This window comes from Drosophila subobscura, chromosome U (genome assembly GCF_008121235.1).
Source record: "Drosophila subobscura isolate 14011-0131.10 chromosome U, UCBerk_Dsub_1.0, whole genome shotgun sequence".
In the NCBI taxonomy this organism is placed as follows: domain Eukaryota; kingdom Metazoa; phylum Arthropoda; class Insecta; order Diptera; family Drosophilidae; genus Drosophila; species Drosophila subobscura.
The window spans coordinates 6,296,049-6,321,746 of record NC_048534.1 but is presented as its reverse complement, the minus strand read 5'-3'; the positions used below and the strand labels follow the sequence as shown (position 1 = coordinate 6,321,746).

The 25,698-nt window shown below is 41.4% G+C and overlaps 5 protein-coding genes across 8 annotated transcripts; 1 reads left to right on the top strand and 4 right to left on the bottom strand.

Moving 5' to 3' along the window:
* Positions 1-1,468: 1,468 nt before the first annotated feature.
* On the bottom strand, positions 1,469-25,547 carry LOC117902519. Its single transcript, XM_034813944.1, has 2 exons — positions 24,018-25,547; positions 1,469-1,488 (listed from the first exon to the last, which is right to left on the bottom strand). Exons 1-2 carry the CDS (start codon positions 25,447-25,449, stop codon positions 1,481-1,483), a joined length of 1,440 nt encoding a protein of 479 aa, XP_034669835.1. The 5' UTR covers positions 25,450-25,547; the 3' UTR covers positions 1,469-1,480.
* LOC117902520 (glycoprotein-N-acetylgalactosamine 3-beta-galactosyltransferase 1) lies at positions 1,545-10,422 on the bottom strand. Of its 2 annotated transcripts, none has more exons than XM_034813945.1 (4): positions 10,184-10,422; positions 3,337-3,500; positions 2,387-3,276; positions 1,545-2,326 (listed from the first exon to the last, which is right to left on the bottom strand). In XM_034813945.1, the coding sequence occupies exons 2-4, from the start codon at positions 3,377-3,379 to the stop codon at positions 2,087-2,089; spliced, it is 1,173 nt and encodes a 390-aa protein (XP_034669836.1). In that variant the 5' UTR covers positions 3,380-3,500; positions 10,184-10,422; the 3' UTR covers positions 1,545-2,086. The 2 variants fall into 2 exon arrangements, with proteins under 2 accessions (XP_034669836.1, XP_034669838.1); XM_034813947.1 differs by lacking the exon at positions 10,184-10,422 and having other exon boundaries at positions 2,387-3,094; positions 3,128-3,276; positions 3,337-3,718.
* On the top strand, positions 6,030-7,055 carry LOC117902521. The gene is made up of 2 exons (XM_034813948.1): positions 6,030-6,388; positions 6,451-7,055. Exons 1-2 carry the CDS (start codon positions 6,346-6,348, stop codon positions 6,591-6,593), a joined length of 186 nt encoding a protein of 61 aa, XP_034669839.1. The 5' UTR covers positions 6,030-6,345; the 3' UTR covers positions 6,594-7,055.
* LOC117902517 lies at positions 12,326-19,915 on the bottom strand. 3 transcript variants are annotated; one of them, XM_034813941.1, is made up of 2 exons: positions 19,705-19,915; positions 12,326-14,187 (listed from the first exon to the last, which is right to left on the bottom strand). In XM_034813941.1, exons 1-2 carry the CDS (start codon positions 19,802-19,804, stop codon positions 12,743-12,745), a joined length of 1,545 nt encoding a protein of 514 aa, XP_034669832.1. In that variant the 5' UTR covers positions 19,805-19,915; the 3' UTR covers positions 12,326-12,742. The 3 variants fall into 3 exon arrangements, with proteins under 3 accessions (XP_034669832.1, XP_034669833.1, XP_034669834.1); XM_034813942.1 differs by lacking the exon at positions 19,705-19,915 and adding an exon at positions 14,280-14,400 and having other exon boundaries at positions 12,341-14,187; XM_034813943.1 differs by lacking the exon at positions 19,705-19,915 and adding an exon at positions 16,301-16,710 and having other exon boundaries at positions 12,344-14,187.
* Positions 20,543-22,682, bottom strand: LOC117902512. Its single transcript, XM_034813936.1, has 2 exons — positions 22,390-22,682; positions 20,543-22,325 (listed from the first exon to the last, which is right to left on the bottom strand). The coding sequence occupies exons 1-2, from the start codon at positions 22,665-22,667 to the stop codon at positions 20,603-20,605; spliced, it is 2,001 nt and encodes a 666-aa protein (XP_034669827.1). The 5' UTR covers positions 22,668-22,682; the 3' UTR covers positions 20,543-20,602.
* Positions 25,548-25,698: the final 151 nt, after the last annotated feature.

Below are 25,698 nucleotides of genomic sequence, written 5' to 3'. Positions count from 1 at the left end.
CTTCATGTTTTACCTTTCCATTTCCATTGCCATTTCCGTTGCTTTATTTTCACAGAGTTTTCTGGAAAGAGAACTTCTGCCGTTCGGAGTTCTGAGCTGCAGCAGTTTCTTATGCCGTGTCAAAGCTTTTCATTAACGCTTGAGTGAGGTGGGTGGGGGAGCGGGCAGCGGAGACACAAAAATTGAAAAGCGAAAAAGTTGCATCTGCTGCAAGTTACAAATATTTCAGCTACCCTAGCCAAAAGGTACAATTGAGGTGTAATAAAAGTGAAGGGCAAGAAATTTTGTATTTGATTCTCAGTGACAAAATAAAAAGGGCATCCAAAAGTTTACATCACTCCACTGCAATCCTGTCATTAAATGATTGAAAATTGAATAGAAATTAGCCAGTCTTTTATGCCGCAGTTCAAATAAAGGAAATTCCTGCAATGTTGCTTATGAGAGTTTAAAGATAAAAACCTGTCAGTGCACTGGCACTTTTCCAATTTATGCATCTCCTCCGTAAACTTATAACTCACCCGATAATGGCCGCCCGTAAAGAGCATACAGCCTTTTGCCATTTGGCGGTAAACAAAATTTTCCACTTTTCCTACACTTTTCCGGATGCCAATGGGAAAGTTTTTCGATTGCTGCATGCATCGCTGAACCCAAGGATGTGCGCTCCTGCGAAAGTAGCAGCAACAATTTAGTGCATCAATAATCAAATTAGTGCAAAAAGATTAAACAAGTTTAATTGCATACCAGAGGAAAATACAAAATGCATTCCAAAATGCAATTAGGTATAGGCAAAAATAAACAGCAGCCAAATATCCTCTGCGGTAACAAAATGTCTCATAAATAATTCTCGGGGGAGCACCACAAACGGATTTGGCATAATAGATGGCCAGGATTTACGTGAAGTGCGGTGATGCTGCCTGAAATACATATGTATATGTATGTACCATATACATATGTATGTACGTATTAGTTGAATTTATTTATATAAAGATTGCATAACGACAGAGGGATGGGGGAGGCTTACAGAAAGTGTCTTCCGGTCCCTCGAGGCGATTGCCAGCGCCGGCTTAGCATGAATCAATTAAATTGGGGCTCCCGCGCCGCGTGTTTGCGGTCCAAGGAGCTGACATTTCCGGCTTAGTGGTTGACGTTTTGACAGTTTTATTGTTAGACCATTATTTCGGCGCAGACGGCGGTTAAGAAGTCAGTCAGTTCTATGATATATCAATTGAATTTGTTTTAAATTATCTAAATTTAATAATATTTAATACATTTTTATTAATTAGTTAATAGCTATTAAATATATTCGATTACAATTTGAATTTTAAATTGAAATGAACGTGAACAAATTACAATTGCTTTATGGACTGCTTGTTGGGCTGGACTGCTTGGCGAACTGCATGGTATAATTTAAAGAAAATTTTATATAAACTGCTTGATGCACTGCTTACAAACTGCTTGCTCGAGTGCTCTCGTTTTCTTGCTAGCCAAACTCACAACCACTTTTAAAAGCTTATTCAGAGCACCAACAGATGGCGCCAACTGGATTTTCCAAATATAAATTATGTTTTATTCTGTTAATACAATATAATTTTATTAAATTATTTAATTAATCAACTGTAAATGCTAATACGTAATAACTCTCAATCACAATAAAGAAATCGTAATATTTCGTAATACATATAGAGCTAAATAGTCGGTTTTTTTGGGACTTAAAGGTAACAAAAAAGAGATACCATAATATCGCAATATCATTTAGGCGCGATATCTTATCAAAATTTTAAGAATTCTAACTAAATGAAGGAAAATAACTTCCCAAATATACATACGACTAATTATACGAACTATACTTAGTTAGAAACTATAGTAACAGGCTCTAAATTATAGCTAATTTATAGTTAAGTTTGGTAATTTGTACAAATGGAAACTCAAGGGGAAATTGAACTAAGGCAAGAGGGGTACGACAGACACGACACGGAATCTACTTGTAGTCTAAATGGAAATGGATATGGTAATGGCAATGCTAGCATAGCTTAGAGTTATATACAATAGTTATCTATATACATCCAGGGGCGGGCCATCCTCTCATTTACTCCGTCTTGGTCTCAGTTTCTACGGAACGTTTGGACACCTTTTCGCTGGACGCTTCAGTCACCGGCTCTTTCGGAGCTGGCATTAGCTCTCCCACACCCAACTTTGTAGGCAGGGCATCTGGGGCATTGATGATGCCATAGGGTCGCAAATGGTAAATCAGATAGTCCAGAACATACATTTGATTTGGCGAAACATAGTGAAAGGATATGGCATTGTCCGAACAGCAATCCAAGCCCTAAAAGAATAGAAAGAAATTAGGAATCTATCGACATTGGAAAGAGGAGCAGAAACCAGCCTCATCGGTCTTGTAGAAGATGTACTGCCAGTACCAGAACTTCTTCTCCGTATGCGCTGGTATTAAATGGTGTTCTGGCACAAAAGGAAAGAATCGTCCCCGTCCATTGGCATCGCGGGAGTCTCCGGCCAGCACCTTGACATTCTCCAGGCACTTGCCCATCTCCACATCCTCAGCACCGGTGTTCTCCTGCTTGCACATTTTCGGATTGGGCAGGGCCTCCTCGACGAAGCGACGCACTGACTCGCGACTAAGGACATAGCCAGCACCACCGGACATGTACCCCTGCTTTACGTACGGCTTGAACTTGCAGCCAAAGTAGACAGGAGTCTCGGGGTTATACGGATACAGCATATAGCGCAAATTCTCCACTATCGTGTAGGTGTCGTCGTCGGCCTTCAGGAACCAATCCGCGTCGTTGATGTGGTGCTCGTAGATGTACTTGTATGCCTCCTTTGTCTTGCCCCACAGATTATTCCGTCCCTCGCCTATGGGCAGAGCCACAGCATCTAGTTCCTCATCCTTGGCAGAGCTCATGAAGATCAGCTTGTTGCAGCGTTTCCCCCATGTGCGCTTAACGTGGCGCGCCTTTTTCTGGTGGTTTGTCGGATTGGTCATGATCCAGCACAGCACCCGCACCTCGCTATACAGCTTCTCCGCAATCGAGGCATTCTCATGAGCATGCTCATGGGTTCCCACATCCTGCTCTGGCCCCGTCAGCTCCATCATATCATGGCTGTGATGGGCATCATTGACATCGCCATGCCGGTGGCCATCATAGGGCATAAACTCGGCACGTTCCGGCGTGGAGTACACAAAGAGCTCGGCCAGGCAGAAGCCCACGATGAGGCCCACAATCAGTGAGACAAAAGATCGTTTATTCGAACGTCCTGCGGAATAAACGAACGATTAGTTATGGATACCAAATCAAATTTAAGTTAATTACTTACCTTCATTGAGTATGGATCGTCCAAGCAGACTATTGGCAGTCATTTGGCTTTAGTTTGGGATTCTGTGCGGGTTTGGGTTTTCGAATAGAGTTGGAGGAACTCTTTTGGGACTTTCTTCTTTGGTTGAGTTGAGTTATATCCACTTTGGTTTTATCTTACATCTTCTGCAATACAAGATCTGCTTTATAGAAACATGTGTACCATAGATTGATTGAAACCCGAACTCTGGGGTGCAACTGCACTCCTCTGTCGCTCATTAACAAGTGTCAGCTATCTGAATATTTTGCAGGTTGTGGCTCGTTTTGGCTTGCCATCGTTCTGAAACTGTGTTAATCTCATGCAAAAACGTGACAATTGCTTGAAGAATAGCTCATTGCATTCCCGCGTCTGCAACTGCTGCTGCTGATCTGCTTCTGCTCTGCTACTGCTTGATAAATATTTATTTAATAAAACATTTTACTTATTTTTCATTTGTTGCATATTTTTCATTTGCAGTTTCTTTCCTACTACGAGTATGCACGTATTAAACACTCGCGATCCGCTCTTTCTTCCTCTGTTTAGCTCTAGAATTTCCGCTGAACTTTTTTTGGCATTTACTCATAGATCGTACATGTATCTACATTGGCTGTACATATCTACATACATATGTGTTTGTGTACACTTTGTAAACATCTTTAACGATGGAATAATGGCCAAAAGTATCTACAGCAAATTTGTCTAATTTCGAGTTGGTGTCATAAAAATCGCAAGACAACATCAAAAATTATCTAAACATTCATTATGTTTGACTTTTCCAGTGCAAATGTGGTACAAAGACAATTACACGTTTGACACTCGACTGTGAAAAACCACTTGGGGTGTGGGAGTTATTTTTTGTTGAAGACTTCGTTGGGTTTCGTTCATTTAGCTATTCATAAATAACAGGGTGTACATACATACATATGTATGTCACTAAACATACAGTTAGAGCTCTTAGTAAAATGATAATGAATACAAAATAATCGATTTATTTAATAAGCAATTATTTATAGCGTTAACTTTGATGTCTTGATTTACTTGATTAGTCTGTATAGACATTACTGTGGATCACTCACTGCTCCTTCGAGTATCTTCTGCTTACTGGGGATATCTTTCGGATGTCTTTTTAACTTCACTGTGATGCTTCGCAATTTATAGGTGCAAATGTAACCACATTATTGGACTTCAACAATTACAGCTGCGTCATAAACAGCTGTGACAACAGATGAAATCAAAATACAATTTATTTTATACCCATCATTATTTAAATAAAACAATACAATGATTTCCGAGTCTTTGTAAATATTCAGAACTCCTGTAAAAGTATGTTGGACCGGACAAGACCACGTTTCGTTGAAGAATGCAACTGAAGAACTCGATGAGAGAGAGTTTTAAACAAACTGCAAGTGCATTCTCCGAATTATCTTCTATTTTTTGCTCCCTAATGCATTTTTTATCAGCTGGAAAAAGCAGAAACACGCTCTCCGCTGACAGTCGACTGCAGTCGTGCTGTGCGTTTGCCAAAAAGCGATAATATGTTATGGTTTGTTCCTTAAAGTAATTGATTTTATTTTGGATGAATCACATGGGTCTGGGGCGAAACTTGGGCCTGGGCCTGGGCCTGGGCCTGGGCCTAGGGCGTGGACTCAGCCAATCAGCCACTACTTAACCTTATCGCCAATTGATATTTACACTTTATCATTAGGTTTGGCACGGAGTATAGCGATAACGTTTCATGATTATTTGATGGTTTTATTTTTCAATCACATTTTGTGGGTCAATTTTTACCGGCAAGCCAAAGTTTCCCAATAAGTATTCCATTAAGAATCTATTAACAAAATCAGTTTCTGCGAATTGGTTTTTATACCCGGTACTCGAAGAGTAAATAGGGTATATTGTATTTGTGCAGATAACGGTTGTATGTAACGCACAGAAGGAAACGTTTCCGACCCCATAAAGTAAATATATTCTTGATCAGCATCAATAGCCGAGTCGATAGAGCCATGTCTGTCTGTCCGTCTGTCCGTCCGTCCGTCTGTCCGTCCGTCCGTCTGTCCGTCCGTCCGTCTGTCCGTCCTGATGAGCGCCTAGTACTCAGAGACTATAAGAGCTAGAGCCACCAAATTTTGCATCCAGACTTCTGTATGCTCACACTGTTACAAGTGTATTTCAAAAATGAGCCACGCCCCCTTCCGCCTCCGCAAAAGGGCGAAAACCTCCCAAATCTACAATTTTGAAGATAACAGAAAACTAAAAACGACATTCCGTAGGGAATGACCTTATCTTTCAGATCACCAAAGTGGGATCCGATTGGATCATTATTATAGCCACAATGAAGAAATTAATTTGCAGTAGCCAAACCCACCCCGTCCCCCAGCATTCACACTCTGCTTCGCGCTGTTTATGGCCTGGCCCCTGACACGTCACTGCCTCTGCCGCTGCCTCTGCCGCTGCGTCTGTCGCGACTCTGTAGTGTGTGTTTCTAGGGGAGGGTGGCGAGCTAAAGGAGCGTGTTGGCGTGAGTAGTGTTGTTGATGTAGATGACGGATGAAGAATAAATGTAAAATTTGACAAATAACCGCTAAAGTGCAGATGTAGTACTGAGTGCCGGGTATAAAAGTTGTGACGCGTAAGAAGACGCGTCTCACACGTCCCTTCTCGTTATCAATTGAAATACACTTATCCTTATCTTATAGATAGTTGCGGAAGTTTCCTCTCTACATGTGATTCCCATAGCGCGATATGCAGCAGCGTCTCTCCTCCGCTTGGGCGGTAGGGGATCTGAATTTCTTGGCATTATTCCACATCTTGCAGCAACTTCCACCTTATTGCCAGACACCAGTGTAAGATCGGCTTAGGTCTACAGATCATACACGTAATTTTTGTTTGTACAGCTGCCCCATAGTCTACACTACCTTCCAGTGTCGTCTGAATGAGCTAGAATTCCAAAAAGGTCTTAATGCTCATTTCCAATTCGGATGCCATAGTGAAATGATATCATCTAAAATTCAGCTACCTTGGCTGTCCAACAAAGGTAAGGAAGATCATCCAACGCATTAATTGGCTACAGTTTTTTTACAATACTTTATATTTCAGTTCCCCTGGGACATCTGATTTTGACAGTTCTGATTGGTCTGGTGGTATTCTTTGGACTAGCAAAACTAGTGTCCGTTCCGCTGCGCATCGATAGCTTTGATAGCTTCAGATACTACAACCTCCAAGAGGAGGATGGACCCTGAGCAAAAAAGGGGGCAATCCATGGAACCGCATCCGAGCAGAAACTATTTCAATTTGTGGCTGTGTCGTTGAATGTTGTGTGAATTCAATTGCATCATGTGGGTGGAGACCTCAATGCCTGCACTGCCACCATTTTGCAATTTTAATTGTGATTGCAAATTAATTAAATTTAGGCATGCACCATATGCCAGTCCGAGTTCCATTCTAGCAATTAAACGCAATTTAACAGCGTTGTAAATTTGCCTATCATTTCAGATGCATATGGAAGGCATGGCGCACCTTTCAAACAATAAATATTGTATCTAATTTTAGAATCTAATCCACCATAAGTGCAATCGCTTCCAATTGAAAATTAGCAAAATAACCAACAAAAAAGAGTAAATTATATAATTATCTATTGCCGAATCACGAATATGAACTCATTTGACAACATGCGTGCCCACATACTTGTATGTACATATGTACATATGTACATATGTATGTACATATGTACATAAGTACACTCGTATATATAGTAATTTATAAAACTGAAACTACGTTCCTTGTGTTTTATTTATCAAATATTGTAGCTTTTTTTATATGCACACATTTACACTGCCACGGGGTGTTATCATTGACAATTAAGTTGGCAAATTTGAGTCCGTAGATTTATAGATAAAACGTTTATCATGGGTAGACACACCATATTAAATTTGTATGGCAATTCATATAAAGTTTATTACGAGGAACGTTGTAGATCTCTATCTTTTATCATTTATAATACGAATTTTGTTTAATAAGTAAACTAAATTATTAAGAACTTACTGAAAGAATATTATACAAAAAAATGAGGCGACTTCTGTGGCTCTCAAGAAAATATTTTGTAACCTCTCTCTGCATAGAATCTTTTAGAAAAAAAAAACATTTATTAAATTAATCCCTTTATACACATAATTTGATGCAAAAAGCCGGCTCAAAAGTTTAGTGAAACTGGATATATTATTATGTCATTTGGTTTAATAGATTTCGCTTTCAGCGCTTGCCCTATGGCCGTCCACACTAGCGTGACATTTTACACCGGCCCGACTGAACGTCATAACCAAACCCCTAACCTGAACCCTAAACCCGAACCGAACCCGCCCAATCGGCGAATGAGAGCCCAAACCAATTGTTTAATTGTTTTGTTTGGCCGCCGTTCCTCTTGGGGCAATAAAATCAGCCACGCTCCACGATTCCGCTCAAGTTTCAATTCATTTCAGTTTTTTCCCCGTGGTTTTTTGTTCTTTTTGTTTTTTTGGGAGCATTACATATGAGTATTTTAAATGAAAATGCTTTGTGGTGTGGGGTGATATTATTTCACTTCACTTTCAATGGTTTCGCATGCTGATAAAGAAATAAAATAAAACAAAATATACAAATGAAATACTGTATGTTTTGCTGGTTATCAATGTGGAACTGTGTGGTTGGTGAGGGCGGACAACTCTTATTGTTATCGGTGGACAAAAAGATATATGGCTTGCAGGCATCCGTTTGCTTTCGATTCGTTCGCTTCCATCAGAGCGGGAATTTATGTCGATGAGTAATGAGGAGCATAGAGATTGTGGCTTCCTACAATTATTATCAAAATAAACTATTAGGATATACAAACATACCCTCTCAAGTACAGGGGAGATTAATCTTCAATTCAATTAAATGATTCGCAAATTAAACTGAAAAGTCATTTCTTTGAAAGGCTGTTCTACTTAATTACTGCTTGTTTAGCTGATCATAAGAACCAGTTGTGTAATATCTATATCTTGATGGATAGTGTCTATGACATGTTAGTCGCAATGACAATACCTACCGCCAAAGAATGGAACTAGAAACTGATTGGATTTGTGGTTCTGTTAATGAATTATTGTCAGAAATGTTGTCTTTATTTATTGCCAAAGACTAAGTTATTCTTTTAGTTATTGTGTCTGTTCTACACTCTGTTGGGAGAAATCAGACTTGTGTCAAAGTTCATGAATCTGTATACCAAAATTTTGACAAAGTAGCCCAATGACCTGGACAACAACACATTTATGTCGCTTCCGATGGGGTTCTAAATGTTTAATCTTGAATCTCACACACTCTTGTGCACCGAGAGGCAGCTGCAGTCGTCGCACTTGAGATTACGATGAACCTTTGCTATGGAGGGGATTGCTCCGAATCAAATCAGAGGCTTAGCTAACATGCTCAAGTGCGAATTTAATTGGATAATAATTGGGGCTACGTCAGTGGCACGGGAGCGAACGTATACGGAACATACAATACCCTCTTTTACTGTCTCAGTGCATACGAACTTCTTCGATGACAATTTTTTTGCCTGGCCTTGTCTGTTATCGCTCTAACGCTTTTTGCATGCGAAGTACTCTAATTGTATGGGGATTCTGTATGTGTTGGGCGAACGTTATGCGTCATTGCATTGAGAGTCGTCCATGTGATACACTATAATATGCCCTGGCCTGCACTGACTACCCTGTAGGACAGGCAGCTGCACGCGCAGCATTTTTGAGAGAGCGAGAGATGCTCGCTTATCAGTGTCAGCTTCTGCGCCACTGCAATCGTAATGCAGGCCCGCCGCTCCCCCCTTCGCAAAATATGATGGGAACGAGGCCCCAACAACACTTAATCGGAGAGGCGTCAGACAATCACATGTGCAGCAATTGAAAGAGAGAGAGACACAGTCGAATTGGGACTAAGAGAGTGCTCCGCCACATGCAAACCCCAAATAAATTAAAGTAAATGCAGTTCTACCGAAGGCAAATCACCCCTGGAATGGTCACCGAGGGGAACTTGTGGGGGAGGGAGTGGAAGCAGCGGTACGAGCAGACAAAACGCATAACGGAAATGGCAGCAGAGAGAGACAGAGAGAGAGAGAAGCAAAGGGCAGCTGCTTGCGGGAATGACAGACAGTGTATTAAAAACAACAACAACTATGAAAACGCAGAGCACATCGAATATGATATACCCTAGGGACATTTGATTGCGCTAGTTGAACTACGAACTTTGATGCAGCTGGCTTTTAAAATTCATAAAAGCAACAGATGGTTGGCTTTAATTAATATTATTATATTAGCAACCTGTTGCACCCTCTACAATTTCCAGTAATGTGGGCAAAGTTACACTGCACTCAAAGAAAAATAAAGCTAATAAACCTTCAAAAGTTCACTACACATACATATATTCAAAGCACAAGATACTTTGTGAAATTGATATACTTTTCATTCAATAAAGGGCAATGTTTATTACGACGTCCTTTTTCTTGTCTTCCTTCCTCTTCCACTCACTTGCATTCCAATTGGAATCTCACTTTTTCTTTCTTTATCGTTTGCTCACTTTGCATTTGCTTTTTTCGGCTATTCTGAATGCAAAATTGTTGTGTTTTTACCTTTTGCTCTGGTTTTGGCTGCACTTTTGTGCACATGCATGTACATGTTTTTGTCGTTTTGTTTTCGTTTTGACACACTAATAACGCGCGCTGGGCTTAGCCGAAAATATATGCTGACAAAGTGGTTTTACATTATGCACAATTTTCATTTCATTTCCATTTTAATTGAGAATTTCTTGATGCAGCGTCGCCGTTACTTACAAATTGATTTTTTGCACATCCTCTCTGCTCTCACATGTTTCCCCGCGCAGGACGACGGCAATCCTTTTCGGACTCGTTTGCCTGCTTTCTATCGCACTGACGTTGTTTGATTAACAATCTAATTGCCTGCCCTGTCATTCATGCGATTTGTATTCGCATTTTGAATTCATCTAGGCACTTAAAATATTTCATTAATATTATTTACCGAAAACTTAAACGCGCGAGCTGAACCGACAAAGAGAAATGGGCGCGAAATTCTCACAGACGGAGAGAACAGCAAGTTTTGCTTCCAAAGTAGATTGAGTGAGGGTGGGTTCCCTCCTTAGTTCGCTCTCAGCGCACGTATTCTCTTGTTTTGGGAGCAGGCACTCAGCGAGCGACAGAGCGAAATAGAGACGAGCCTGTGATTGCGTCACCCCATATTAATATACCGTGCAAGTAGATTGCATTGCGAGAGGGAGAGCCAAAAAATAACCGTTCAATGCGCATGTCAGAAGGGTAGGAAAATGAGTGAATGAAAATTGGAGAGTGAAAATTAAATGCCGGCAAAGAGCCGGTTTAAGGGAACTTGAATACTGATTGGAAAAAGACTATAAATAAATTATTAATGATAGGAAGAAACGACACATGGACAAAAATATATGTTAGATACTTCACTGTAGATTTGAATTCCTTAATTCCGTGGAAATGTTTATTTCCTTTACAAACAAAGCTGCAAGCAGCCTCTTTCGAAACATTGTCTAGGTTAGGGGTTAGCACCTGGAGGGTGGGAAGTCTTTTGAAATTTTTTTTATGGCCGGTATGTGTACCCTTGGGTTCTTTTTTCTGTGTAACTTGCTAACTGATCTATTTCCAGTGAATGTATGTTTGCTATCTATCGGTGATTTCTGATAAGATATTACACATGTACTCACCTGCGCAACAATTACGATAAGAAAATATTCGCCATTTTAATTAAGAGATGTGTTCAATCATGTTCAATAATTTGTATAGGGTATCATCTGGATACAAGTCCACAGACAAATATTCCGTTATTTTTTCGATGGATTTTAAATTTAAGTGGATTTTACGTCGATCTGCAGGGAGACGCAGTTTATTTCACGACTATTTTGGTATATATTGGTATTTTTCCGAGGATCAGCCGGTATGTTTAATCGAGAAACCCGCAGTCACACTGGTATAAAGCGCGGTTTAATGAAGAAAGAACGTGAAATTACAGAAAACAGCGTAAAAACCGAACGAAATAGTGAAAAAACATCAAGACATGATGCCGAACAATTGTTCAGTGTTAATGTGTGAAATGGTCAATGCAAAAGAGAAATTTAAAAGAGTGCTTTCATCAATAAACTGTTGCCGCACCAGAAAATGTCACACATGGTGAGTCTCTACTTCTACATGATTATTTACATATCGGATGGCTTAGTGTATGTCGACTGGAAAATCAACCAGCTTCTGTCACAGTGCACTCAGCGATCGAGCGTTAAACTTCAAATCAATATTCAAATATTTGATCGACTTACATATTTATTTGCCATGATCTGTAAATATTTATTGGTGACCTTATTTTAATTGCACTCTTCGCCAAGACACTTTTCCACACAACAACGTGAGGAAACTAATGAAATGAATCCCTTTCTGATGACAATATTGTGGATTTCCATTCATTTATTATTAGCTATTGAACTGCAAACACGTATGCATACACATATCTCGTAAATATTTGCAGTGTTGCCTGTCATAATACTCTCTGCAAACAGGCAGCGAGTGACTGACTTGTGTGTGAATTAATTTAAAATGAGTTAAGCCCACAAATGGGGTTTTGTGCCCTCAAATTAGAATGAAAAATTATGCCCCAACGTGTGCCACTCCCCCGAAAACGAAACAGTCATTCCATGTGGATAATGACAGGCAGATACAATTCAATTATTACTTTATTCTTGCCCATCATTTTTCCACTTTATTCCATTTATTTTGTGGCATTTTTTTCATATGGAAACCGTATGGGACTTTATTAGTTGCATTCTCTTTATTTATTTTTACATTTTTAATGAAATTAAAGAAGGGAAAATTAGGAAATATAGCACTTAAATATAAGGAAAATTAAAAAAAATGTTTTTTAAATGAAATTAAGTACAAAATACTCAACTTTCGATGCAAATTTCGAAGGAAACATTCCCAGAAAACAATCAAATATATCTTGTTGAAGTTAAAACTGATTATAAGTACTTAGGTAATTCCTTAATTCTGATTGCTAGCTTATGATCTATTTTTATATATCATCTATAGATTTTTATACTCCTAAATGCTTGTGTCTTTGACTAAATGTTCTCTTAAAAAACGTCGATAGATCCATCGTATTCAGTGATTTGTTTTTTACATATTTATGTTTGTTCAGACTGTTTCATTCCGTAAATCGATTTTGTTGGATTTTATGGCTATGTGAAAAGCTCTAGTTTCGGGCCGGCAAATACATATCATACATACTCACATCTTCTTCGTATATCACTCAGTTACCTCAATATATAAATATCACAAGTGGGAGTCCCAAGTCGGAGTCGCCTACAGGAATGAGCAGCACAGTATGAGAATCATCACTGTGATGGGAAACAGCGCATAGATTTCGCTACGCGGATGGCACGTGGACACCAGGTAGGATATGTCATCCTCCTCATGCTCGATGCCATCCCGTGTGGGAACCTCCACGACCACAATCTCATCCGACAGAAAACTGATGTTGAAGCTGCACTCCGTGGTGTTCAGGCAGCTCTGCGACTCGCTCAGGTTCGAGTACTGGAACGTCGGCTTATATATATCGAATATGACGTGTATATCGTTTCGCACCTCATCGTTGTCGCTGTAGAATATATAATAGTAGTAGCCATCCTCGATAACATTCTGCAGGGCCTGAGCGCTGTTGTTGGGCGCCCGCTCCATGAAGTGCGGATCCGTGCAGTTCGCGTTCGGCTTGAAGAAATCACTGAGGAGTATGGCACCGTTGAAGCACAGGAATAGACCATTCTCGAAACTGGATACCGAGTTGGACTCGTCTGTCTCAGTAAAGTTGACGGCATTACCGCCGTGACTGTACTTCCTGTCGTACACATTCTCGCGCTTTGAGCGGTTGTACAGTCGCTCATACAGCTCTCGCTTTCGCTGCCGCTTCTGTTGCGCCACACTTGGCGTTGGGGCAACCACTCGGTCGCCTGAACTGTGCTGAACTGCATCGGCAGTGAGTTCGTGCTGCTGGGGTGTGCCCGGAGTCTCACTGTGTACCGGATGATGCGGGATGGGCAGATGGGGAGTGCCCTTTTTGAGCTTCTTTCTTATGGGTTTGTGCGAGGTGGTGGCAGTGGAGGGTCCGGCAAGGGTCAAGCCAGTGGGTAGATCCAATGGCTGCTGCTGTGGTGTTGGTTCCTCGCTCAAGTCCTCGCCGCCATGGTTCTCGTGCTCAAGCACGCCGCCCTCTGGTGCAGGCGCGGAGGGGCCTTCCATCTCCATTTTGTCCTCGAAGAAGACCTTGACCTGCTCGTGCCCCTTGGCATAGTTGGCACCCAGTTTGTTCTTGTTGTGATCCGTCAGGCCGCAGAGATTAAGTTGCCGCTGGCCCTTGACAATCAATATGCGCGATCCATCATAGCGCGAGCAGAACTTGACCCTCACATTGGCGCCCTTGAGCAGAAAGAAGCCCCAATATTCGAGGGTGTCGTCGGGCAGGGTCATCGATTTCTTCAGGCGAATGTGTTTGCGATTTGTGGAAATCTCCGGCTTGTTGCGCAGCTGAAATGCATTAAAGCTGGACGTCATCTTGAGGGTGTGCTTCGAGCAGAAGATCGATGAGATGCCAGCACGGATCTCAATGATATCCGACTCGGCCATGGGATAGACGACATCGGCAAAGACCGTTTTGCGCAGGTGCAGAGGCATAATTATCAGCGTGGCCGGCAGTATCACAATCAGCAGGCAGAAGATCAGAACCCGCTTCACGCCGTGCATTTTGCGGGTCTCTAAAAGAAAGACAGAAAAAACAACAAAAGATTAAGATAAATAATCGCACACAAGTTAATGATAACGGAAATGGTTAGAGTTTTTAATCCACCTTCAAAGCGATATTCTGTCAAGGGCTGCATTTTGTCTGTCTGTATTTTCCTCTGTGCTATGAAAATTCCACTGGGAAGCACGTCTAATCGGTAGAAAAGTCTGTGGAACACTGTCTTGATTGTGAGATTATCAAATTAGACTGAGGACTGGTGACTGCGGCTGGTAATTGCCATTTCCCTCGCCTCCTCCATTACTTTTATCACTGTGTGTGTGAGAGACTGTAGGTGTCAGCGATTGTATCAACAATCCCGCAAACGAATATTGATATACATAGTTCAAATATATAACCAAGCTATTCACAAGATTCGATCAGACATCCCCCCGATCGATGGCCGATCGAATGGCAAGTGACAGACTCTGTTTGATCGATGGTTAGCAGCGATCTATGTGCACTGCGCTATCTCTCTCTCTCTCTCTCACTCTCTTGCTCTATCTCAGTATATTCCTCTCTTGAACTTGACTTTTTTTAGTACATTTGTTTATCTTTGTTAAGTTTTTAGCAAGAGATTGTGATTTAGGCACAGGAGCGGAGTGGGTAAAAGTGGAGCGTGGAAATAGTTTTGCCTGGAAATATTCGACTTCTTGTGGAAATCTTTTCCTCTTCTACTCCTTCTCCTAATATAGTTTTGTTTATATAACAGCGTCTAGTCCACAATCTTCTAATCTCTCCTGGTTACGCACTATTTTCCCCCAGTCCTCCGTGCTTTTTTGATGGCCTTATCGTGGGGGCCTCTGCTAATTACCGGTCTACCTATTGATGCCAATGCTTGATAAGCCATGTTTTCCCTCATGAAAAATGCTGTTTATATTGGCCCCTGCGCTTATCATGCGTCAAGCGACGGGCTTTCTGTTCGTTCGGGTATCAACTTTATATATTTCACATTTTATTTATGGCACACACGAGTAATTTTTCATCATGTCACGTTTTTGTCGAGTGTCAATTCAGATGTTGACCAAATCATAAAAATAAAACAAGCAAATTGTTATCAAAGAAAACATGTGCGGGCTTAAAATCAACAGAAACTATGGAGTTGAATACTTTCTTTTAAGAAACTCAAAGAGCATTTGGGTCTGTCTTTAGTCTAGATTTGTTAAAAATTGATTGGGAAATTGATTAAAATTTATTGAAGAGTGATAAGAAATCTTGGAAGCAAACTTTAGTAGGCGGCAACTAGTATGTGATAAGAACTTCCATGTACGAGTGTAAGTAGACTCTTTGTCCTACTTTTGGGAATGAATAACACCTTTAAAGTCTTGCTGGTGATTGATGGTTTAATAGCCGTAGAATTGATTATCGCTGAAAACACAACATCAAAAACCTTTAACTTTCTTTTTAAAATGCACTAGCCCAAGGGTCTGAATGTATTCCCCTTTTCTTTCCCTGTTCTTTAAGGCTATTTTCAGTTGTCATAACTTTTCTACATTTGTTTTACATTTTTCAAGCTACATTTTGAATAAATTTCTGTTCGGTTCCTAGCATTTTCCTAGCAACAGCCAAGAAACCCACGAAAAAGAAAACTAGTCACGACAGGTTTTTATTTGGCTATTGCTGTGTGTCGTGTTGTGTCGGGTCGGGCATAGTCATGGCATTTTCCCCTCAGCGCAGCCGGTTTTTCGTTTAGTTTCAAAAACAAGACAAACATTCATTTGAAGGTTTTTATGCTAAGGCCTAAGACATGGCATGGCAGTGCAATAAGATCAAACAAATTCCATTTTTGTACTATAAAGTGGTATTCGATTCTTGCAATTTTTTTTTTCTGGGGCATGTGAATTGGTAAACAAATGACAGATGTTTATAAATTTTTAAATGGCTTTAGGTAGATGTTTGTAGGGCAGAAAGGGTGGCTTAAAGTATACAAAATCTCTTTGTTATTCTCCTTCGAAAATTGTAAGCAGAACCTCAACAAACTGCTGTTGTTTGTGCCAGAAATAGGCCGTCCTAACTCACTTTCTTGAAGGGTATTTGCAGCTTCGGCTTGTGCAGATACATTTTCCTTTATATTGTAATTTTCCACTTACATGCTTTTGTTGTTCCCTATCGTTCCGATTTGCGCGCTTTGCGTTGTGACAAGTGTGAAATTTAACAAAGAATTTCGCATGCAATTCGCGTCTCTTGTTCTTTGTTTATATTGCCATTGGCATTGTCTTTACTTTGCTGTTTCTATTCTGGTATTTTACTTGGGTTTTCCCTCGCCTAAAGATATCCAAAATTAGCCTAATGCATGTTTTTTATTTGTCTGTGTGTCTGTGTATGAGGGTGGGATAGGGCGGTCTTGGCTCTCTAATCACACATGCCGTTTCTCTGGCATTATTATCAGTCCGATTCTCCGATTTTACGATTTGTTATTTTGTATTGACACACATTTTAATCAACAAATGTTTGAGGTGCTCTCACTCTCTCGGATGCCTGCGTCTCTCTCCGTCTCTCTCTGTGTCTCTCGCTTATCTCGGAAAAATGCACTCACTCACTCTCCCATTTTCTTGTCTATTTCCACGCTTCGTGTTTAGCTCTGGAAATTGCATCAAGATTGTTTCTAACTATTTTTAAATGTTTCCAACATTTTCATTTTACTATTTTCACATTGTCAAACATTTTCCCAAGTAAACTTTTAGCTAGAAAACAATTATTACGAAATTTTCACCCGACGAGACGCAGCAAAAAAAAAACAAAACTTCACTTTCAAAGCAATTTTTCGAATGAACTCAAGAAATACTCTCGAGTATCTAGATACTCCGTACCGACCGATGCAAACCGTTAAATTTCATTGAAATTCACGATACGATACTGTAAACATGAATGCACAACACACAACGGTTTGGTTTGCTTTGGTTTCCCTTAACATACGTACAGTTTCCCTTATCATAGGGAATGGACGGAAACAGAGTATGGAAAATAAGGTGTCGACAACGGGTAAATACGTCACACAAAATTCAGGCTTGCAAGGTAAATTGCACCCGGCAACTTTCATCCCCGTGATGGAAATTTTCCAACGAAATCCTCTCCTGTGTCTAAACGGTCAGGGAAATCCTCTCCTGTGTCTAAACGGTCAAGGAAATTTTTGTATGAAATCCATCACGCCAAAGAGAGGATTTTTTCTCCTCTCTCTCCTCATTTTTGCGTCTCATATGAGTTTGAGTGTTTTTCAGCAAGAGAGAGCAAGATGAGTGAAAAAAGAGAGATTTTGAATTTTGATTGGTTGAAAGTTGAAAACGCGTAAAAAGTCGGAAAAAGTATTAAAAGTATTTATTTTCGATATAGAATTTCAAAGTACTTGGCGGGATGGAATGTAATAGGAAGTAAATGTAAGATCTTCCAGGCACTGTTCTGGGCAGGGAGTTGATAAATCTTTCGAAGTAATTTTGTATTACAGGTTGTTGAACTTGCCACTGTCCAGTGGCCAGGCCATCGACGGGTAGGTAGCGGGTTTTTCACACATGCATTTTTATTGCATGTTCGGTTATACCAGAATATATACGCATAACCTGCTTTATTACGTTTTACAGTTTTACAAGTGTTCTGGTAGAATTTCCAAACTGAATCGATTTGCTACCTACATTTTCTTGTATAAATAGTGGACCAGAATAGTATTCAGTATTCTGTTTTCGAATATCAACATGGATATGCGGACACTGCGGACTATCTTCCTTGATCTGGACATTTTCCGAGGACGAGCAAGGGACATCAACCGGACTTGCAAGCATGTTAGGGGGACGTCGCAAAAACAGCAATTAGCGTGAGGCAAAATCAACCGATTTGGGGGCCTAGAGGACTACACGCAGCCATTTTTCTTGGTCATGTACGAGTACAACTTCTCCTCAATTGGCAGAGAGGATCAGCACAACGAGTGAAAGGCGGTGGCAATAGCTTTATGCCATATTGATGGCACCTACTACCGTACCGTTCATCTGACTGTGGCGTCGCTAAGAGTCCAGCAGTTAGGAAGCATGGAGAAACTCGTCGCCCTGAAGAAGGTGCTAAATATGCTGGAGATCTGTAACATGGATTCCAACTTGATTGCCGTTGTCGCCGATGGCTGCTCTGCCAACGAGCAGGCAATGATGTACGCCGTGCAGAGATATCCCGTCCTGTACGACCTCCATAAATTGAAACAAACAATGTGGCTACAATACCGCCATTGGGATATTGCCTTAACGGACACATACACTCGCACATATGGGGATAATTGGGAGCAGGAGCTCCCAACCATTGAGGCGATCAATCCACAATGTGCACGCCGTCCACGTTCAGGAGCTGACGGAGATTCGGGATTTACTGCTATTTAAGTTGGCTCTGGATGGAATTCCATTCAGCCTGGCACATTTCAATGGCGGAAAGCATGAGGTTTTCGAACAGTCCCTCAGAGTCAATATTTTTAACGTATTCCGGACTATAAATACAAATCATCCAGAAATAATGTCGGACAGGCTTGCAGCCTTTCAAGTATTCAGCTGGGTGCTGAGCATGATGGTGAGCTTGACGGACCCCAGGGACTAGAACCTAATAAACATTAGCATTAAGTTAAGTTAGTTGTTTCTTCCTATTCATTCCTTTCCTGCTTTGAAATAAATACTCAAAAATAACTCTCAACTCAGCTTTAAATCAAGTACGTATCGTCTTGAAGATCTTAATATTTAAGATTCTTTCTATTTCCCGCCATTTACTTTGAAATTCTATATCGAAAATAAATACTTTTAATACTTTTTTCCGATTTTTACACGTTTTCAACCAAAAAAAAAAAAATTAATTTGGCGCTCTCTTTGAAAGCTTCGTTCAAACTTGTATTGATAATATGAGTGAAAACAGTTTTTGTTTTGACGGGAAGTTGGTGGCGATTCGATGTTTTTCGAGGGATGGAAAAAAAACATGGAAAAGGGCGGTTGGTTTTGTAGTTTTTGAAAATTTATTTGAATTGTTGTATTGGATTTGATACAAACTGGGTTTTAGCGCAATAGAAAGAATTTAAGATTATTTGTTCTAAGAAATTTGTTTATGAAAATAGATTTAAATTAAATTTGCAGCAAACAAGTCTCAAGAAATGTCTATTGCCTTATGAGAATTAATTTATTAACAAATCTGAAGATTAAAATTAAATAAATGCGGTTTATATATTTAGTAGTTTGTCCAAATAATGCTCAAAAAGTCCGCCAACTTAAGCCGGAACATGCCAGATTATATGAGGCACCAATAAAGTTAAAACCAAGAACGGTAAATATGGTAAAACAAATAAATTTAAAACGCACGCAGAGGTGATAACACAGACAATATTTGCAAAGCCACAAAACAAAGACAACAAAGAAATGAGCCGTCTGATAAAAACAGTGAAATGTTTTAATAAAACCCGAATCATTCCGCTCATTCTGACAAAGAGCAATGGGTCATGGTGGGATAACAAATTTTGAGTTAATTTAACCCTTCAACTTACTGTTCAAGTCTGGCATTGAGTAATAAAAATCCGTGTGATAGTAATGCAATTGTCCTGGACTGATGGACGTAGTCCTGTTGAACATCTTTTTGTTAGCCATTCTGTGGGATTAAGGACTTGGAGGAAAGGCAACGACCGCAGCTCACAAATTATCGCAATGAACTGACGGGAAGAATATAATCCGAATCGTTTGAAAGCGCTCCAACAAACTGGGGATAACGATGACGCTTAATCCAAACAGACAGACAGAGACACAGACGTCTCTTCTGAGCTAATACTGATACTGATAGTCTGGGGCTGGTTGCTGTCTATTATCATAATGCATTTGTAAACAGCGTTATAAAGTCTGAACACAACTGGCTACACACTCTCTGACATAATCATTCAATTGATAACAGCTTAATTGGGATTGTCAGTCATTCGGTAGTACAAACTACGATACGCAGGCCTACTTTTGGGTTCGGTATCTATTCATCCTTGGCAACAGCGTTAGGCAGCAGTGGCACGTGCCACTCCAATCTGTTGATTGGAAACATAATATCTGCATGTCACGGGGGAGCTTGTTTCCGATGGTTTTGCACCGGAAATGAATAAAGAAATTCGAGCAAAAAGTGTGCAAAAATATGAAAGACCTTGAGGAGGGCAACAATTAATTACGTTCCCTGTATGTGGAAAATGTATGCTGAAAAGTAGTTCAATTGAAATCGAGCTTCTGTTAAAAGATGTTTTGGTGTCTACACGAATGACATCCGTCAGATTCATTTGGCAAACAAACCAGATAAGATTATATCTTGTGTAGCGTTTAAATAAATGTAAAATTTATGTTCCCAAGGTATTCTATCTTATCTAGTATCATTCATTTTTATTATACAACGCTACGTGAAGGAAAGTTTTTGCATCAAAAGTTAAGGGTAAAAGGAACATTGACATGCGTTTCGATCACTTCGGACATTGGCGTGGTGTTCGGTTCTAAATAGGTGATCATATCGGAAGTTGTACTGGAGGTTACGATCCTCTGTTTCAGTTTTCGTACTTCCACTCGGATCTTTTGACGTCGCAAAGTGTTGAATTTTTCTATTTGATCCACCTTCTGCATCAAATTGTCCAACAATTTCACAACTTCAAGTTGCATCCCACCCGTTTTGGTTTTACTTTTTTGTATTATCCTGGGATTTTTCTTCTGTTTGTTGACTGTCTTACACAGACAGAACTTTTTGTCATTCTCATCCTTGACACACTTTGATTGATCCACATATCGCAACAGTCGCCCAAAGGAGGGAACGCTGACATTCACCAGTTGCCTGGTGTCGTGATTGTACAGCACAGTGGCCAGGAATCTCGCGGCTTTGGGTTGGGTAGTGAAACGCACTCGATACTGGACAATGCTCGACTTGAGGGCGGGTCTATGCTGATGTATGGACTCAACTTTCTGCAGGGTAAACGCCGTACAGCGATCCGTTAGCTGCGCCCGCGAGAGGCGGTACTCGTTGAGGCTGTCGACCAGCAGCTGGCCGAGTGGCAGCAGCTCGGCCTCCTCCTGCAACAGTTCCAAGAAGGCGTCACAGTCGCAGTAGTTCTCGCTGCGAGCTGCCTCGTGGCAGGTGCGATTCTCGGGAATTTCCTGGAATAGCGTGCGACAGGTGGGGCAGCCTTCGGGTTGGATCAGCGGATTTGCTGGTACTTTGGCTCCCAAATTCAGAATATCCTGCAATGTGAGGTAGAGATCGTGGGGTGAGGTCATGCGCTGTCTATTGATTGCCAGAGCAATGGCTAATTCGGGATATTGCTGGCGCACCCACGTTGGCAGCCACACAAACAGCATGGGATGACACACATGATCACTGAAGAATATCACAATTGATTCCCTGAACAAACCCAAGTGCTCGAAGCGTTTGATGTAGTCCCGTAGCGTTGGCTCCCGCTTCTCCGAAGCCTCGAAATTGCTTGTCCAGAAGAGCCCGAACAGAGGTTGTGTGTGGTTGAGATAATGCTCCAGCAACTGCTGACAATAATCGTAGACATAGTCCACATACAGACGCCTCTCCAGTCCATGGTACTCTGTGGATCGATTGCGCAGATGTAAACTGTCGGCAATGCCCCGCATGAAGGGTCGCAGATAGTAGTCCACGGGCTTCTGCCCAAACTCAAAGGGGAACTTTCGGATGAGCGTGAGATCCTCTGCGTAGGCCGTTAGGTAACCCTGTGCCTTATAATGCTGCCAAATGTAAGGCAACGCATCCATGGCGCTGGGCGATGGCAGATTGTGCACCGCACTGGGACTGTGCCCCGAAATGAGGGCCATCAGATTGATGTAGCTATTCTCGCCCATTCGCTTGTAGTTGTGCATTTCGAACCAGCCCTGGCTACTGCTCTCCAGTCCTGGCATACCGTCCAGGGTGGAGCGAAAGGCGCTCGCGGTCATGCCATTGAATCCGAACATAAGGACGCTGGGACGACGCTGACTCTGTGGTTGGAAATGTTCTGACTGATTGACGGGCTGGACAAAGGTGAAGGGTTGAACCTGTAGCACATCGCCCAGACTGTTCTTGCAAATGGAAATCATGCCACGCACATCTACCGGGACAATATACCTGTCCTGGAAGGGAATCTCCACTGCGCGACTGTTGAGGGAATGTTTGTCGAATGAGCTGCAGTTTTTTTGATATTATTCAGGGAATATCTCACCTGATGCTTCCCTTGATGTACAGTCCCAATGGAGTTGTGCTGATCCTGCGATAGCCACACGTGTACTTGGTGTCCCTTGGCTTTCTTTTGAGATTCTGCAAAGTGAGATTCACCGCTGATTGGTTGAAATGAAGGATGTGCAAATGGCGCAAATGATCGTAGCTAGACCTAACAATATCGTGAACATCCTGAATGGGCTGTACATATTTTCTAGTAATATTTGTACTCCTTGTCACACTTCGTCTTTGCAGTGGAATCTTTGGTTTCACGGGTTTCATGGGCTTCCTGGTTACGCGGTACTTTCCGGATGCTTTAATTGTAAAAAACTTTTTATATTTATTTTTTTTGTTACGTGCGGTAAACTTGTTTTTCTTTTTCTTCGCTCCATCGATTATGGAAATTGTGATTAAGAGTAAAACGAGTAGCAGAAAGCAACGAAAACTGCACAGGTTCATCTTCGAATGTCGACTGATACGATTTATTGGGAGAAAGTTTTATTTAAAGCATGATAAATGTAATATTTATGTGGAGAATCAATTTTACATGGGCAACTGTTAAAATGATTAAAGTGACTGTATAGCACTTGGCTTTACCAATAAATAATTTAGGTTAGGTTAGGTTGAGGCGGCTGTCGGGGATTGTCAGAGACCCGACACACTTAGGCCGGTTTCGGCCCATTGTGATACCGCATGTTTCGCTCCCTTCTCTCCCGTGAGACCCTATTTTATCCATTATCCATTATCCATTATCCATTATATTATGTTCTTTTATTCTGAGCTTGCAGGTGGCCATTGGCATACGAATATCCTCCTTATCATTGAGAAGGGGGATTGTTGTTCCAGCTCTGGCCAGCTCATCTGCTATACAGTTGCCTTCAATGTCCTGGTGGCCCGGGACCCATATTAGGCTTATGACGAACTGATAATCCATCTCGTGAAGAGATTTGCGACAGTTCGCAACTGTGGCCGAGCTTGTCGTTATCGCATTCAATGATTTGATTGCAGCTTGGCTATCACAATAAATAATCTAAAAAAGGTTGGAAATTTTCTCTCTGTTAAATCTGTTTTATTTCCCTTTTTTCTGTAGCTTTTCTTTAGTTTTTGCTTTACTGATGATTTTCAGATCATTTTTTCGTTGTTGTGCTGCTCACCGGTTTATTTTTCCTCGAAATATATTCTTTTTCGTTAGCTTGGCTTGCTTTAGTTTCAGTTTTTCCATTACTGCCTTTTTCTTGATGCTGTGCTTTTCCATTTGTGCCTTCAGTTTGTTGACTTTGAGGGGCTTCCTGCACACACAGAACTTCTTGCCTGTCAGTTTTTGCATGCACTCGGAATCCTTTCGATAGGAATTCAATCTCCGAATGGCACCCACATTCAGATAGTCCAATTCGTTCAGTTTATGGTTATATCGCAGGGTTCCGGCGAACACTGGGTGACTGGGTTGTGCGCTGAATGTCACTCGATAGGATTTGGACTCCTGCTGCTTCGTCACACAAGCGGAGACGGCCGTGACGGTTTTGAGTGTGAGATTGTAGCAGAGCTCTTGGAGGTTTCTATGGTGCAAAAAGTCATTTATGCCCCGCACAAGCAGCGCACCTAGCGGCAAATGCTTATTTTTCCTTTCATCGAGTGGCTTGTAGCTGTCGCAGGGGCATGTGGCATCACTTATGCCCACATCCGGGCAGCTGCGGCTCTCGTTCATGGGCGCCAGCAGCGTCTGGCACTTGGGACAGTCTTGCAGCTCCGGCACAGCGTGGGGCCATCGTTCGCCTAGCTCCAAGATGTGCTGGAGAGTCAGATGCAGGTCAAAGGGGGATGTTAGACGTTGGCTATTTGTGTTCAAGGATTGCACCGCTTCCGGATGCTCCACGCGAAACCAAGGAGGCAGCCAAATGAACAGCAGAGGCAGAAGGTCCTCAAGGTCTCCTTCATCGCTGAGAAGCATCACAATCGAGTGCTTGAAGAGTCCCAGCTCAATGAAACGCTGCAAATAATCCATAAGAAATGGCTCCAGAATGTTGCCATCCGCAAAGAGATCATAACTCGAGCTATTTGTACGAAAATATCCAAACAGAGGCTGAGTTTTCGTGGTCAAATGTCGCTCCAAATATAGCTGCCAGAATTCGTGGACATAGCGAAGATTCAGCAGTCTGCCAATGCAATCGTTGGGCATTTCAGTGTCGATTCCTTTGGCATAGTAGTCGAGGCTGGACTTTTCGTATTTAAAAGGACTCTGGTAGCTCATGTCCTCCCCATAGGCCGTCAGATAGCCACGCCGCTTGAAGTGATTCCAGATCAAAGGTAGCGACTCTAAGCAGCCAAATTTCTTCGCTTGGCATTCCAAGTTCTGCCATGTGTGTGGACTGTAGCCCGAAAGAATGGCCATCAGATTGGGTATGAGACCTTGGGCCACTCTCCCGTAGCCCTGCATCTCGTGCCAGCCCTCCATTTGCAGATATTTGCTCAATTCTGGTAGATTTTTCCGAAAATTCAGCCGGGAAATGCTGCCAATGTTAATCATGATGACATTGGGTCTAAGGCGTTGAGATTTTGGGGATTTTGGCAGCTTGCGGGCTGAACTGCGCGGCTGCACAAAGGCCAAGGCTGTTGTTTGGAGCACTTCCCCGAGGCTATTGCTGCAACTTGCTATCATGCCCTCCACCTCCGGCGGCACCACATAACCATCCTGAAAGGGCACATCTTTAGCTTCGATTTTGTTGCCCCTTTGGATCTCACGATAACTGCAATTGTAATCGATGATAAGTTGGGAGAGCAGATCGTTGATGTGAATCATATAACGCTGGTATTTGTCGTGGAAGCTTGTGCTTATTAAATCATCATCTTGATAGCATTCTCTATAGTCGATATTGGTTCTATCAGCTATGGTATCCTTGGATATTTGTTGGGAATTCCAAATGCGACACTCTGATGATTTGATGTAGTATTTTTCCGTTTCAACTGCCAATGGAGTGGACTTTTGTGTCGTTGTTTTATTTTGTTTCAATGCCAGAGCTAATGGCAGCCACAAACTGAGCAAGAAAAGTGTCCAACGTGGCTCCATTTGAGTTCTCCTACCGTCCCGAATGATCCACAGTCACAACATTTACCTTGGTGGTGTGTCCAACTCGATTTTATGGTAATTTATTTACTTAAACAATAGAAAATGTAAGTGATTTCTGTCTCTGCATGAATCATAGTTACGATTTATTTATTTATTATACTGTGCTGCGTTGCCCATTGCTTTTATCAGCAGATAAAGAATGGCATTGAATAAAAATTTGCTTGGGGTTTAATACTTTCAAAAATTAAA

Coding starts and splice junctions, on each gene's coding strand:
- LOC117902520 (XM_034813945.1), bottom strand. CDS start 3,379: ATGACTGCCAATAGTCTGCTTGGACGATCCATACTCAATGAAG. Junction 3,277..3,336: donor ACGATCCATACTCAATGAAG/GTAAGTAATTAA, acceptor TTTATTCCGCAG/GACGTTCGAATAAACGATCT. Junction 2,327..2,386: donor TCTTCTACAAGACCGATGAG/GCTGGTTTCTGC, acceptor CTATTCTTTTAG/GGCTTGGATTGCTGTTCGGA.
- LOC117902521 (XM_034813948.1), top strand. CDS start 6,346: ATGATATCATCTAAAATTCAGCTACCTTGGCTGTCCAACAAAG. Junction 6,389..6,450: donor ACCTTGGCTGTCCAACAAAG/GTAAGGAAGATC, acceptor TTTATATTTCAG/TTCCCCTGGGACATCTGATT.
- LOC117902517 (XM_034813941.1), bottom strand. CDS start 19,804: ATGGCTAACAAAAAGATGTTCAACAGGACTACGTCCATCAGTCCAGGA. Junction 14,188..19,704: donor CTCAATGCCAGACTTGAACA/GTAAGTTGAAGG, acceptor TCTTTCTTTTAG/AGACCCGCAAAATGCACGGC.
- LOC117902512 (XM_034813936.1), bottom strand. CDS start 22,667: ATGAAACCCGTGAAACCAAAGATTCCACTGCAAAGACGAAGTGTGACA. Junction 22,326..22,389: donor TACATCAAGGGAAGCATCAG/GTGAGATATTCC, acceptor TTCCCTCAACAG/TCGCGCAGTGGAGATTCCCT.
- LOC117902519 (XM_034813944.1), bottom strand. CDS start 25,449: ATGGAGCCACGTTGGACACTTTTCTTGCTCAGTTTGTGGCTGCCATTA.